A 16,227-nucleotide genomic window follows, 5' to 3' on the forward strand; every position below is an offset into this window, starting at 1 on the left:
CAGTCAAGAATAGAAGGAGTATTGCAGATATTAGTTTGTGATCCTATGAAGATCTGTGTAGAGCTGAGTGGGTAAAAACAAAAACATATATTAGCCACCACTTTTGAAGAAACCAAGTAAAACTTGATATTAGTTTTTTTTTTTTTCAAATTTTGGTCCATAACTTTAACTGTTGAATCCATATTGTTTGAAAAAGAAAGCCAGGTGAAGTACGAGACCAACATTGTTTTTGAAAGAGACTTGTAATGCGGAGAAGACAAAAATATTCCAATTAAAATAGAAATATGAAGGGAACGTAAATTGTAATTGCAAAAATTATTAAATGTATATACATGACCATTTTACCTTGATTCCCAGTCACTGCTAAATCAAAGTTCAGCATCCTTGTCGGTAGGACAGACCTCAGTGGTGCTTCATACTTTGGACCGTTGTCAGCTCTTGGCCTGGAAACTCCTCTGAAACATAGGACATTGTAAAATACGACAAATCAATCAAACACTGTAGAGTTTCTGTAGTTCATATTAGAGAAATGCCCTTTAGACAGAAATGGTTGACATTTATTAACTCATTCCAAATAGATGCTTACATTTTTCTATAATAGAATGATGTCTTTATTTTCAAACAAAAACATGGCTCTAAATGTTGTTTCTATAATATAACGTAGTAAAACTCATGTCTTCATTGTCGAAGAGATTGCCTTCTACTGTATTACCAACTTTAGGCCAAATTGCTCTTTGAATAACTTTTTAACAACATTCAATAGCATTTTGATAAATATAGACATTTCAACCATAAAGCTTTTTGTAACCCACTGTTTTGGAAATCGACCACTGCAGCTTTAGGTCACCCAGCATATTAAATATTAGACATCTTTAAGCTCGCCACATTTGGTTGGAGAATTTACTCAGGAACTGAAACAAGGATACAACAAAATGCAACATAACTATTGAAAGAACATTCTTACTTTAATTTTATAAAATGGTTGTCAGTCGTCTTTTTCAATCACCTATGAGGATTTCTGGCTCCTCTCCATTCAGTGCAGAAAGAAAATGGTTCCTCGGGCTGGGCACCCCATGGCAGGTACACAGGGTCACCTACCCAGTTCAGCAGGGTCTACTCTTTTAACTTACTTAAAATGAGTTTATGGACATCAGCCAAAATAAAATAAGTATATCTAACAAAATTTAGATGTTTAAGTAACACTTGGAACACTGAAAGAAATGTCATGAACTCAAATTTGCAGAGTTAGCAAATAAGTTTGTCACTTTTGAGTAAAGTGAACTTCATAGAAGTCAGTTACTGCAACTTTTTCAGGGAAATAACTTATTTGAACTCACTTTGTTTATTAAGATATTGCTGTTAGGTTTTACAGTGCACTGTCAGCAGCGAGAGGAGGTGAAAATGTTAGATAATACTCAAGATGCGCTGATTGAGATCTTTTCTTTTGCAGTTATCTCTGCAAAGTTCTCTGTGTGTAACATGTAAAATATGTGTCATTAACAAACTAACTCATGGCCAAATAAATAAATAAACAAACAAATCACCTCTTGTAAAAACAAAGATAGCGGCTCAGCTTGTCGCCAACTATCAAACAATTCATCCCATAGCCCAACCCTAATAACTTCAATCAGGCAATGTTCCAATAAAAATATGTATTAGATATTCAATCAATAATGGTCCCAACTTTCATGTCAGCCAATTCAAAAATCCCTTAGCTATAATTTTGTGAACACTTTCTTGCTTCAGCATAAATGTGTTTTAAATATTTTCTGAACATTTCTTTTTCATATCTTTCACCATTATTCCATGGGAAAAAATGAATGATTGAGCCTCAATGAAAGTAGTAATTTTAGTCCTTTTTCATTTTACCTGAACAATTGGTCACTTTTTCCCCAACCAAACCCAGAGATTTTGGATTTCTTGACACATCTTCATTTTCCAGGATGATGACATCTCATACAAGCTGGAGAGCCCAACACATTTTGGGTGAAGGGGTGTCTGCATTCATAATCTGAACTACCTTTTGGCTTACCTAGTGTGCTCTAGTGAGAATATTCATAAAATCCTAAAGAATTAAATGACAGCAAAAATCAAGCAGGTTCCGCAGATAAATATTTTCACAGAGTTGCAGAGTAGAAAAACATAAAAACTCTTTTACAGTAATTATGGACAGCTTCAAGATTATCAGAAGGGGCCAGGCGGGTAATGAAACAGCATGATAATCCCACCATGTGAACCAGGCTTTACTCGGTAAAAATCACAATATGTAAACACTCACCTCACCTCTGATTGGCTAATTGCAGTGCAACTCTTCCACTTCCTTTTCTTTCACTGGTAAAAAACAATAAAAAATAAAGAAATATGATGCAATGTGCATGTGTTTTCCCCAAAATATAATCCAAAAGTGTTCTGCCATGTTGTGGACTTTCTATTGTTGATGGTTAGCTTCTACTAGCAACAATCACTCCTGCTCTCTCCTGGCTGCTAAATCAACACAGATCTCTGTTTATGTTTATGTTTATTCATTTAGCAGACGCTTTTATCCAAAGCGACTTACAATTTATAACCTATAGGGCATGTTGTGATCTGTCTGCAGGCGCAAACCCACGTTTTCCCTGTGACAAGGAACTGAAATTTTCTGACTCAATCATTTGCTATTTAATTTTTGCAGCTAATGCTGGCAACAGGGTTTAAAGTCTTTTTTCACATTATCATATAAGTCAGAGTCACCAATCATATTTAAAAACAACCGGTATTATACAGTTTCTCAGTGAACAATACCTTTACGGTTGGTATTTTGTTTACCGGTTGGCTGAATTATTGAAAACTGAGACAGAGTTCTTACGTGCTCGCTGCAACATCTTGGCTATACTTCTGTTTGGTACAAAGTTCTTTTTAGGATCATTTCCTTTCTCGTCAGAGCTCACTCTCACAGAGTTAGCAGGTTTTCCTGGTCCGCAGTGGATTAATGTCGCCTTTTGGTTTTGGCTCCTCTCACTCGTAGAATAAGAAAGAAATCATTACCAGTGAAACACCCTCCCTCCAAATGCAGCACTTAGAATGAGGCATTGTTCAGTCTTAGAACAGGAAGTTCAGCGTCTTTTTTTGTAGATGTCTATCAGTGGTCCCGCTTCTGTAATTACACCTCGCAGCTTCCATGATGATGCCCTACAGTACACAAACACCACCTGTGTGTAATTTGTGTTGCCTCTATTGCAACTAATGTGTCACTGACATGACACAACAGTCATTACAACCAAAGCTCAGCCATGGTCTCAATTACACCTACTGGGATCTCTTGGAGTTGGCCATAATCACAGTTACAGCCTGTCTCCCACAGCAACGGCAGCAGGCAGTAAAAGAGAGTTCAAAGCCAATCAAAATCTCTCTCTCTCTGAATTTTCTTTACATCTCGCCAAAATATGTATCTCTGAGCAGAGACAAGTGTGGAGATTGGAAATCAGGTAAGGGAATATTTCTCTTCAGAAGTTATGCTACGGTCTAGAAGCTTAGCTGTTTTCCTGAAGATGTTCCTGTCCAACAGGCTAATAAACAGGCTCGTTAATGCTAAACTTGTTTTTGGAAATAGGCAACATTTCTTTGAAAGTGTGTTTTCAAGTTGTTTACAGTGACATAACGTATTTCCAAAAAAACAGAAATCTTGCAGATTTAATATTGTAGAATAAGGGAATGTCTTTTCTCCCTTTCTTTCTTCTTGCAAGGTGAATAAAGCTGACGAACCCAAAGGAGTTTCTGTTTTCATGTGTGTGAGATGAAGAAGAGAGTGTGTGTGTGTGGTTTTTCCTTCCTCGTCTAGCTTGTTGTGTGGCAGCAGATGAAGTTTGTTTGGAAGACACTCACAGTTCTGCAACCTACATGTCTTCTCTCACCTCCGGGCCCTGCAGCCATCCAGCCAGCTCACCCTGTCCTCCCACTGTGTCATCTCAAGCCCCATGCATGCCACTCATGGAATATTTAACGTCGGTGTTCACTAGTCATGTAGACTTCTGCTGTTTGGTCTCTTCTCTGTTTTCCTCCAACCTGAAAGGGACCCCGCCACCACCAAACAAATACTTGTTACACGAAATAAAGTATTAGTGTTGCTTGATTTATTTATTTTTTTTATCCTCAAATGTCAACAAAAGCCAGTGGGACTTATGAGTTGCCTATGTTTTATCCATAGGGGTCAGGAATTTAATTAAAATGGTTTGTAATCTAAAGGGAGTATTTAACCAATATAAAGTTTTAAAAAATGAACGCTGTTTTGGTTGTAATAGTCTCTGGGTTAATAAGTGTCACATCTTTGAAGTAAAAGCCTTACATGTACATGCATTGTATCCATAAACGGCAGCATAAAAATGACTTGAAGACTTGATTAACGAAGCTTAGTGATTTAAATGATCTCATTTTCTGCTTTTTCTTGTCTCTTTTTCTAACAGGGTGGAGGAAAGTTTCAAGACTCTATTCTGGTCCATCTTTGGGCTGTCTGAAGTGATCTCTGTGGTGCTGAAGTATGACCACAAGTTCATAGAGAACATCGGCTATGTCCTGTACGGAGTCTATAACGTCACCATGGTGGTTGTTCTACTCAACATGCTTATTGCTATGATCAACAGCTCATACCAGGAGATAGAGGTACGTGGAGAGTCGATAGAGAAAGGGCACAATGCTGTCAGCAAGTCAATAAGGATCATCTTTTTGCCTGCAGGAGAATTCGAGCATGACTTTAAAAATGCCACGAGCTGTTAGGGATCAATAGAGTGACAACAGAAACTAAAATCAAAAATAAATAAATCACAATGAAAGTTGGTCACAAAAATCCTTCAGTTATTTATTTATTAATTAATTTATTTGGTCATTGTATTGACGGATATAGTCAGACAGACTGGCCTTCGGCTGTCTGTTTTCTGGTGTCCTTATTGACTGTTGCAACAACTAAAATCAATCATAGTGTCCTCTCAGACTAATTTCATTTTTTCTGCTTTTGGATTTATTGCCTGTGTTCATGTTCCCCTGCAGGAGGATGCAGATGTTGAGTGGAAGTTTGCCCGTGCCAAGTTGTGGCTCTCCTACTTTGACGAGGGTCGGACCCTACCAGCCCCATTCAACCTGGTTCCCAGCCCCAAGTCCTTCTACTACTTGGTGTTCCGCATCAAATCGTGTCTGATTCATGTCTGCAAGGAGAACGGTCACCATCGCAACAGTGAGGTGGAGTTGGGCAGGCTCAACTCACAGGCCAAGGTCAGTTACCCATCTGTACATTCACATTTTCATCCACTTACTTGAGATTGTGCTTCTTTGGGAGGAATCACATCCTGCCTATGTGTAGGACATGTCCAGAAAACCTCCAAAGGAAACTAGCAGGCGGTCTGATAAGGATGGTAGTACAGTTAACTCCTTCTAATGAGGAAGATCATTGCTTCTACTCTTGGGTGACAGCTATCCTTGTCTCTTCTCTAATGATGATACAATCAGGATCTTATTTTAGCTGCTTGGAGTAGGATCTTAACATTTAGTCTTTATCCAAATCTTTTGAACATAGATGAGTGTTGGACCAGCAAATTTAGCACTTAGCCTTTCAGAACACCACCGTTATCATCTCAAACCAAAGCAACTGCCTCAATACGATGGAGTTCTGATTCATTTATCTATCTCTGGTGGTTCCACTGAGAATGTTCATGAACTGTCATGTTGTGGAACGAAGGACTCAAATGAGCAAACTCGGACCAAAGACTCAAAAGAAAAGAAAGGAGTTTAATGCAGGGAGATGAACCAAAGGTGCTCCGCTGGGGAGGGGGGCTCAGTCCAATTGGGAGTTTAGAGGTCTTCCTGGTTGGGTTCGGTAGTAAGGGGTAATCATCCAGCAGTCAGAGAGCAGATCTCCAGTTGGCACATTACAGAGGTTTCTCTTTCCTGGAGGCAATAAAAAAAGGCATTAGTGGTCTGGTGGTTGAGATCCATTTAACTTAACCGAAGAAGCGCTGCCTGTTTCACCTTTACGACAAACAAACTGGCATTGGGGTGGAGTCAGCAGATGTTTTAACTCCTCTCCTCAGATGAGCCAATGAGAAGCAGCTGTGGAGACTAGGAACAGAGGCCTTGCTAGTTGATCACCTGTGAGGAATAATGGTACAAATTGAAACCAGCAATAAAAAAGCAGCGCTGCTCAGATACAACATGAACACCACAATCCGAACTAGAGACAAGGCTGAGCCCAGACAGAAGCCAGTAAGCTTGACTTTGAAACAGCTCTTACTTTAGGGACTGGTGACCTTGGCCTCTACACTCCCATTTAACTCCCCATGTCGTATCCTTCTGAGGGCACAGTTGAGCCTTCTCTAGGTCCACTAAACACATGGGAACTTTACAAACAAACTTCAGTGATCCACTGCAACTCCATAAGGGATAAGATTTTGTCCAGATGTTTCAGATAAAGCCACTTTTACCTCATCGACTCGTCGTGCGGGGAGGGGTTTACAGCTTGTTTTTAAATCCATGCATGCATGTTTGTTGGGGCTGAAGGTGCTGAGTAGTTATCGTATAATGTGGCCCGTGTTCAGATGGCCGTCCACTTCAGATTCAGGAAACAGACAATAAACTCAAGTACAGGAAGGCAGCATGAGCTTTGCTCGATTTCACACACCACTTCTTCTCTTCTGAATCAAATCTTTTTAACGAAAGTAGAGTCTGTGTGAAGTAAACAGCAGAGGACGTTTTGTACAGAATCAATCTTTGCACCAGCCTTGTCCACAGGCATTTCCTCGACCTGATTCCTCAGCTGGAATGGCTCACCTCAGCTCAGCTATTAGTCAGGTCATTGCTTCTGCCTGCGTGTGCTGAAATGCCCGGGCAGTCCTCAGATAAGGACACGGTGGGTTACACTCTGCTGCCTCTGTGAGTGCCTACATTTTTCTGCAGCTCTAATAGTTTAACTGAAGCAGAGGCGAGTAACTGGGGAGCGATCAATGCATACGTTCCCGTTAGACCGCAGTGAAGAACTAAAAGTGTGAAGAGGAGTTTGAGACTGATGGTGTGGTCTTATTCATCATGCATGCGTGTTTTCTTACAGGTTTTGTTTTCTTTCTGAATGTTCACAGCAGTTTATGCTGAATTTGTTTTCAAACATCAAAGAATTTAAATCTTAGTTAAACTGAAGCGGTAGAGGCCAACAACAGGGACAAAAATGGATGAGTGAGGAAAAACCGCTACACAAAACACGTGTTGGTCACGTTCACTCGAGGCTGAGTACGGTAGTGAGGTCATTTCAAAATGTATTTCTGACACAATGAATGAAACTTTCTCTTAAAACGTAGAAGATTTTCAGATTTACATAGTTTTGGATGCTTAAGCTTTACATCCCCTGAGAGCCACTGATGAAAAAGTATTTAAATTCTAGAAATGGTCAGAATATAAAGAAATACTAAATGAACCTTAAATGTGTTCTCCCATCTGGTCTGTCATCTGTTTCTTAAACACAACACACTTCTCTTTTCATGTAAACATTATTTTCTAGCTGAATCAGCTTTATTGGACGTGTAACAAACACAAGCCCTTCAGCGCGGGATGGTAGTGGCTCTGGAGCAGAATGATTATTTACAGACATTACAGAAGATGAAGGCAGGTTAGTTGTGTCAAAACGAGTAAAGACGTTTCTGTGTCACTTAAACTTGGTCTGCAGACTCGTCGTGTCAGGTGTGCGGAGAACAGACACACCATGTCCAGGTGCAAAGGGTCATCTCATTTCCTGATTCTGGAGACACACATTTCCTCGAAAGAGGGGCCAAAGGGGCCCACAGTATTATAGAGAAGAGATTTATTTTGTTATTAAGACTCCCTGTTTTGAAATGTTATAAGCTATTTAGCAAAAATGATTCCTTGTTTCTAATATGCAAATTTAAAGGTAACATATTATTGGCTAAATATTATAAACTAGTGCAGTTGTTGTATTTGTAAATATTAGTATACCTGCGTTTTCCTTTTAACTCCTTTTGTTCTCATTGCTTTAGCATCTTGGCAGCTCTCATCAGGTGTGGGTGTTAAAGATAATAAGATAAGAATATATGATTTATTACAGCCCAAGGACTCCTTAGCATTATTTATAATGCAGCAACGATCACATTTTGATATGTTTTGTAACTTTATAAATGAAAAGCTTGGACATCACAGATTATTTTTCTTATTTTTTTTTTACAATTATACACTGTATACACAACATATTGTAGAAATAATCATTAATTTATGGTTTTACTCGCCTTTTCTCACTAAACTTTTATACCAGTCAGCTGTTGATATCCGTTCAGCATCAGTAATATGTATCACTACTAACATATCCCTGTTTGAGTTAACACTACATTGTCAAAATGACACATAATAGAGAGCAGGTCATGGACGTGGAAGGCATGTCGAGTTAATCGTTAATAGATTATACAGTCAGGACTCGCTCAGGTGAAGTCTGTCGGTTCTCTGAGGATTTATCTTTTCAAGGATCAAACGCAGAACTTTGTGTTTTGTTTTGTTTTTGTTATCAGCAGGCTGCCGCTTCCTACAACCTTTACAAATGTTTCACTCAGCTGTCTGATTCTGGCTGTTGCAGGATGAGCGCTTTAGGTCCTACCCTCAATCGGGAGAAGAGTTTGTCCACATAAAATCCAGACAACACCCAACCAGATATCAGGTAAGACCGAGGCAGACTCAGAAGCAGACATCAAAGGTTTGGTGTGGAGTGAAGATGAGACAGAGGGAAAATGGATATGAGATGAAGTCTTGAGGAAGAATAAAATGCAAAACAAAGAGGTTGAGGAATACATAACAACAGAAGTAGAGAGGCAGAGACTGCAGCATGGCGATGGCAAGGAAAGAAAAGAGATGAGGGACAGAGGTGAGGAAGTGTAAGGAGTGGAGACAAAAGAGGCGCAGGATTTAACTCGATGGAATCGAAGGACATTGACTCAAAGGAAGTCACACAAAGAGAGAGAATAAAAGCGTAAAGCTGAAATTTCCTCTAATGAGATCATTGAGGTCAGGACACTCTGTACATGATCTCACTGAGGACCAGGAGACACTCTTTTCCCCCCCTGAATATAATCTAGTTTAAAATCTGAAACTTTTCCCAAGTTGTTATAGACATTCAGCACACACCAGTGCTGTAGCGGCACGGCAGTGAGGTGTCACTTGATTAGACGTACGTAAGCGTGCTGTTTGTGCAGTATCGACCCAAATCAAGAGCGTTTCCATTCAGAGCTGACTGCTCAAGCATCGGCAGCAGCTACAGCAGTCCTGGCCACAGATCAATACTCTATACTTTCTACGCTCTCTCAAAGACAGAGTGCAGTCGTCTACCAGAATCATTTTGTGTTTATCGAAATAATAGGATGGATTAGCTTTCTGAAATAACAAGCTCCCAGTGACCAAGCTGCATCCTTTCTTCTTTCGTTCTCCTAGAATATCATGAAACGGCTGATCAAGCGTTACGTTCTGAAGGCTCAAGTGGACAAAGAGAGTGATGAAGTCAACGAAGGTAAGAATTTAAGGGACAACTGATTAGGTACTTGTATACGACTTAGGACTGGGCTATGTCACACTATGTGGGGAATTAATCATAACATGCAAAACATCACAATATTTAAAAACCCATACTTAGCTGCTGAATTTAAGGTTTAATTCACCTACAGTTTAATTCTGCGGTGAATCTCAGACTTTGGCATTTTCATTGCTGTCCCAGCTTCTTTGGAGAATCTTGACCCTACTGGGGTTTCTCTTCAACACTCCGTAACTGGGGTGCAGCTGAGCTCATTAGACACAATTAAAAAGGCTTTATCTAAATTCTTACAGCAGATGGATTCTGTCAGAAATAAAAGTCACAACTGTAAGAAATTATTCATGAAGAGACTTTTTTTTAGGAAGCATAAAGTGCAGAGAAGCATTAAGTTTGAGAGGTAACCAGCTACTCAGAGGTCAGGATGAGTAAGAGTCAGTTTCCTGTGGGGGGAATGGAAGAGCCTTATGAACAACCATCATCAGTCGGACCTCTACAGCAGAGGGCTAGAGAGAAGCCTTTGTTGCAAAAACCTTCAAGGTACCTGGGAATTTATCAAAAGGCATCTGACTCCATCACAATCCTTTGAAGTCCCAGTTGGCTGAGTGGAGAAACCCAGAACCGTGGTATCTTTATTATTATTCCTACAGTCAAACCTTGTGATGGCAACAACCTAATGCAAACACTGTTTTGCTGCAGACTTTAGTAAAGAATGTAAAAAAGGGAAAGATGAATAAAAAATAAATAAAATAACTTTGTGCATGTTGAAGATGCCAGGCTGGGGCAAAGATCTTCAGCTCACCAAGACAATGTCCTGAGGCGTTTCTCCAGAATCTCTCCCCAGACATGGGAACAAGAATATTTGTGTTTTTGAATGGCGTAGCCGTCTGAAGCCACATGAGTCCAGAACTGCATCTGTGACGAGAGCTGAAAAAGTGTGAGCACCGATGCTCCTCACCCAAGCTGGCTGAGGTTAAATGTTTGTGTCACTAACAATGAGAGAGCCTTCCAACACAACACTGTCTTGTTTGAAGAATATTTCCCAAGAAGACCTGAGACTCCTGCTGCTGCCAAACACTTTTTAACCATTTCACTGAGCCTGCAGCTGCTGGTTAACAGTCAGAAACTAAACTGAGGAAATGTGCTAATTTTTTTTTAATTAAGAAATATTTTTATGTTTTGGCATATAAAGGTAAAACATGACCATGGATAACACAAACATCAGTAAACTCGATGTTGTCATTTACAAACATGTAAAACCAGCTTGAGCTTGGTCAGTGACCGTGTATGTCCTCGTACATTAACATGTTGGTCACAAACGTACACAATTACACCCAATGTGCACTTTCAGTTGGAATCACTCTCGTTTGAACCTGCAACCCTGTAAATTAAGTTTACAGGCACACGTCTGTAACACATTTGAATGTGTTTGCAGTTTCCCAAGTTTTATTAAGGATGTGTCGGCCTTCCTATTTCCAGATTCTATTTTTTATATCTCCAATCAGACAAAACTGAGACCTTGTACATCGGGTTTTAGGGTTTCTGTTGAGCAGAATACGGATGTGGCTGCAGCTCCAGCTGGGTCACAGACCGCAGCAGCAGCAGCAGCTGTGCTGTCACTTCTAGCATTTGTGAGACAGGCAGAAATGTGTGTTTTGAGCATAATTGTCATCTAGTCTCATCAACAACAACTCCTGTACATCTGATTATGTTTTAGTCACCAAATACCTATTTTTAGCTTGTCGGCCCTTGTCTTTGTTATGAGAAAAAAGATCGTCAACCAGATCCATTTGTCATCATTACTGAAAACAACACCATTTCTAACAATTCACAAAAGAGCATTTTAGTGCCTTTTGCAAACAAAGCCTTCTCAGGCTATGGCAACAGCGCGATCGGAGCATCAGCACAGATCTGACCCTTCTGAGCTTCTGGCAGCTCTCCTTTTTAACTGCTCTGATGGTGATCAGGAGATCGGGTGCAGCTGTGCAGGTAGAAGGGAGGGCCTGACCAGGGTTTATGAACTCCTGCTCACTCCGAACTTTGCAACTCACTTGAGGGGAAGGAAAATTCTCAAAACATTCAGGAAATGTTCAGCCCATAACTGGATACAAGTGTGTACCATTAATAGTCTCATCATAGAGAATTATGTACTGATTGATGAGGGGAAAACATAAAGTGAAATTATTTCAAAGGGAATCTGAAACAAAATGATCTAAACTCAAAGGGAGGTGCACATTTACGCTTTACACGCTGTCCTGAATTCATGTCTGGATGCGTCCGTGCCTGCACGTCCTGATCGCTGCTCGTTCACTCTGCTCCTTTCTCCTCTGCTCCTGTGTTGTAGGCGAGCTGAAGGAGATCAAGCAAGACATCTCCAGCCTCCGCTATGAGCTCCTGGAGGAGAAGTCCCAGGCCGCCGAAGAGCTGGCTCTGCTCATTCAGCAACTCGGCGACAAGTTTGGCAAGAACACCATGAGACACTGACAGAACCTGCATCAAGATGGGGGGAGGGAAGTTAGTGGTGAGGGCAGAAAGCTGCGCCAGGCCAAGTAGTTTTTCCGACCTCAATAAGGAGTGATGAAATTATGTTGTGGCGGTGGGATGTTTACGAGTAGAAAAAGAAGAAAAGTTTAAATTTACTAAATCAAACCCAAGAGCTCTGTGTGCAGTGACCAATTAGAGACAAGTGTGAAAACACAAGTGAGCAGGAGGTTAAACCATCAGAGGTGGAGCAGACATAACTGGAGGGACTTTGTGTTGACAGCTCAATTTTAATTAAAGGCAAATCCTTTGGGGGAGAGAAGGAGACGGAGAGGCAGAAAGTGATGACTGAGGAGGAGGAGAAGTATGAGGAGATATGAAGATGCACCACAGGGCACAGGAGCAATGCAGCGCAGCAATGAGGAGCCCCCTCATCCACTGCCAGGCTATGTCAGCGTACCATCGAGTCGTCGGAGAGAGGAAAACCCAACCAGGCAAAGAGACACACGGAGAAGGACGGGCGAGAGCGATAGCTCACAAAGTGCTGCTGGTGCTCACACCGGAGAGGCTTGCTTCTGTGTTTCCACTTAGTCGGAAAAATATCAGCGATGCCTGTCGAGATGATGCACACACCTTTATACACCAGGCTGTCTAATTAATGCGGTTCCACACTTAATACACAAGCGATGGAGCGAGTCAGGAAATTCAAGATGGGTAGGAATGCCTGATTCATTTGCTTGAGTGAAAGTCTTAAAGTAAGAAAAACTGCTGAGAAGGGAAACAATCGTCTAAGGAAGGGTGACACTCCAGGTCCAAACCGAGTGTTTGCAGCTCTAATTAAGCATAAAAATGACTTTATTTTAAATAAAATCACTCCAGCTTCTCATTTTCTTTATGCTCCATTAAACTTTACTGGTAAGAGTAACTTTTTATAGAAAAACCCTCCAGAATGCAACATAATTTCCCTCCTTCGTCTTTGTGTGATATTTAAATGTCATGCACATGTGAACACCAGTGATCCAACATGGCCTGCAGAGCTTCTGTATACGTTCTCCTCATGGCTCCTGTTTGGTTAAACTAATCTATAAAAATATAACGTGCTCAATAGATTTCATTTACAGCTTTAATATGCGGAAGGTCAGCGGTCAGGTCGAGCAACGGCATTTGTTAGATGAGAATTTATTTATGTATGCATTGATTTGGCTGTAAAATATAGCTGTGTAGAGTCAATTTAATGGTTGTTTTCCATCTGGATACACAGTATTAGGCAGGGTTCTGCTCAAAATGTGGAGATTTCAGCAGCAGGTTGACTGACAGGAGCAACAGTGCAACGGCAACAGCAGAATGATAGCTTTAACCTGAGAAATATGCAGTTTAATCAGTGAAATCTCATCTTTTTTGGTGGTGCAATCTGCCCTAGTGCACAGGTACAACCTAAAGATGATGATGGCCTGTTGGATCAGTCTTATAATTATTTATTTATTTGTTTATTATGTGAATGCATTCTGGTTTTTAAGTTTGAAAACAAAAAAAATAAAAATGTAACTAAAATCCGTACTTCTAAGCCTGTACTGACCGCGTTTACTCAAAACCAGCAACAAGGTGAACGACTGGTAAAGAAACAAACAGTGGACACGTTTGTACCTGACATGGTCTGATTGTTATTGAAAATCCGTTTTCAGACCTTCGCCCTGTTTTATGAGACTGAGGGTGACTTAACATGCTTTGTCTGAATGAGTGAGCACTTGTGTTTCAGCTGAAGTTTCTCCGTATAAATTAACATGACATTTGTCTCATTTTAAAGTCATTACCGTGGTTTTATTGTGAGTAATAGGCCAGTCAGTCTTCTTGTTCAACAAGCTGAGGCATTTCAAAGGGTGATCATTTGTCCGTAATGCTAAATGCAGTTGTTTCATCATGAAAATGTAAAATGTTGCTTCTAGAAGGTAATTTTTCATTTGTAATCATAGTTCAGAGAATTACGTTTTACACAAAAGACTCATGTGTAGGATATACTTTATCTGTGTCCACATGCTGGACAGCTATAATTTCAATGGGGGGGGGGGGGGGGGGGACCATTTTCTGTATGGACAGAAACGGGTTAAAGAGGAGCTTCACCGAGAAACCATTTTTAACTTGTGTTTGAAAACGATTGGTCAGTCTGAGTTTTTCATGCAGGCTGAACAGGAAAATAGTCTCCTACACCCATCTCCTGCATTAGCTTCTGATAGGCAATAGAAACTCTAGGATCTTAGCCAATAAATCTGTACAGACAGTGGCAGAAGCTAAATGACTTAGTTCAATTCAGTTTTATTTATATAGCGCCAAATCACGACAAGAGTCATCTCAAGGCACTTCACATAATAAACATTCCAATTCAGGTCAGTTCATTAAGCCAATCAGAAAAATGTTTCCTATATAAGGAACCCAGCAGATTGCATCAAGTCACTGACTAGTGTCAGTGGCTATACAGCAATCCTCATACTAAGCAAGCATAAAGCGACAGTTGAGAGGAAAACTCCCTTTTAACAGGAAGAAACCTCCAGAGAATCCTGGCTCAGTATAAGCAGCCATCCTCCACGACTCAATGGGGATCGAGAAGACAGAGCAGACACACACACACCATCTTGACTCATGACGAGGAAGTTCTGCATGTCGGTCTAGCCACGGTCCATTAGAACGTCAGCAGCCCCGGCCAGACTAGTACTACTGCGCTTCATCGGGTCAGTGGGTGGGTTGTTACTGCGACTGAGCCAAACTACGATGGCAACGGCTTGTTTGAAACTCCTTTGGGATCAACTTTGGACTATTTAGACTTGGGCTTTTCTCTGGGTCAAGAGCAAAGAGAGGTACTTAAACCCTTTATCTAGAAAAAGGTTGTATTTGCATCTTCTTCCACAGTTTATGGTGGACCACCCCGTTGACTGGCAACCGTAGCGGTGAGTACGTCATGTTGTACATTGTCCAATAGCATGTGGAGACCGTCTGAAAGACAACGGTAGATTCCACCCCACGACTGAGATCTGTCTATGGGTCGTGGTCAGACTATAAGTTCACACTAAAGGACGGCCTGGCAGGCTACTGCAAACATTCATGGACTCACCCATCTTGACTCGCCACGAGGAAGGCTGTTGTTGGTTTAGCGTCCGAGAAACAGCATGGCTAGTAGAAGCTAACCATTAGCATTAGCAACTCCACACACAGCAAAACTCCTTCAAGATTGTGTTATTTGTGGAGATAAATCATTAATGTTGCAAAGCAAACAGTCAGTGGCAGAGTCGCGTTGCTGTTAACCAATCAGAGGCGAGATGTCCAAATACCAGGAAAAAAAGACTCCAAATCCTGTTGTCTGAAGCTACTTTCTCCTCTGGCTGAATTATCCACTGCAAATGTATTGAAAATATGAGTGAAGGACCTCATTTCTAAGTGTCTGACTGCAGTATGGAAAGCATTTATAGAGTAAAACCTTTTTCTTCTGATTCTTTTTAGTCCTTCTCAGTTGTCTCGTTTCTTCCGGTGCCTATTATTGTTCAGTCATGCATGTTATGTGATATTTATTTGAAGGAAAGTCTCTCTGATTCTCATCAAACCTGACATTTGCAGCAAAGTGTGACACTTTCAGACAGCCCCCAGTTTTCTAAAGGAAGCCTGCAAAAGTTCTTAAAATAGTATATTTAAGTTAAAATTTTATTAAATTATTTCATCTTTATAGTCATATTCCAAACCGTTTAGGTACTTGTAGTTGTTTTTTTTTATTCCTGCTTTCCATAATGTTGACACTTTTAATTTCAGTCTGAGCATGTCAGTGAAATGTTGTCCTAAATCTAAACAATGTCCACATTTCATTTAGATTTCTTTCAGATGTTAGCTTCAGATGGACCAAGGTCAAAAATGAAACATCTTTTTAAAGTTTTAAGAGCACAAAGGATCAGAGGCAGCTTCTTGCACCCATAAACACATTTATAGTTGTGTATCCTGCTTTAATTGGACAAATATTCAAATTTGAATGATTTTTAACATTTTTCATCCTTCTAAATTAAATGTTAGTTTCAAATGCCTAAGCAGCTCAAAGCTGAATGTTTCCTAAAGCTTTTCCAAAAAAAATCCTGTTCTCGGCAGTAAAATGGGCCAAACACACTTTAGTATGGCTTTAAAATGGTGTTTTTACTCATCAGTTGTACTTTCTGTCATAACTGAAGCTGTTTAAGCTA

General features: G+C 40.4%; 1 protein-coding gene across 1 annotated transcript in view; it reads left to right on the top strand.

Annotated features, from left to right (window-relative positions):
• trpc7b (transient receptor potential cation channel, subfamily C, member 7b) overlaps window positions 1-14,072 on the top strand; it is a 137,565-nt gene extending 123,493 nt beyond the window's left edge. Inside the window, exons 8-12 of the mRNA XM_015945689.3 lie at window positions 4,440-4,635; window positions 5,020-5,241; window positions 8,594-8,674; window positions 9,442-9,517; window positions 11,880-14,072. Coding sequence (XP_015801175.3) covers window positions 4,440-4,635; window positions 5,020-5,241; window positions 8,594-8,674; window positions 9,442-9,517; window positions 11,880-12,019 — 715 coding nt within the window. The 3' untranslated portion in view covers window positions 12,020-14,072. The remainder of the gene's footprint in view (window positions 1-4,439; window positions 4,636-5,019; window positions 5,242-8,593; window positions 8,675-9,441; window positions 9,518-11,879) is intronic.
• Window positions 14,073-16,227: the final 2,155 nt, after the last annotated feature.

This window comes from Nothobranchius furzeri, chromosome 1 (genome assembly GCF_043380555.1).
Source record: "Nothobranchius furzeri strain GRZ-AD chromosome 1, NfurGRZ-RIMD1, whole genome shotgun sequence".
NCBI classification, from domain to species: Eukaryota; Metazoa; Chordata; class Actinopteri; order Cyprinodontiformes; family Nothobranchiidae; genus Nothobranchius; species Nothobranchius furzeri.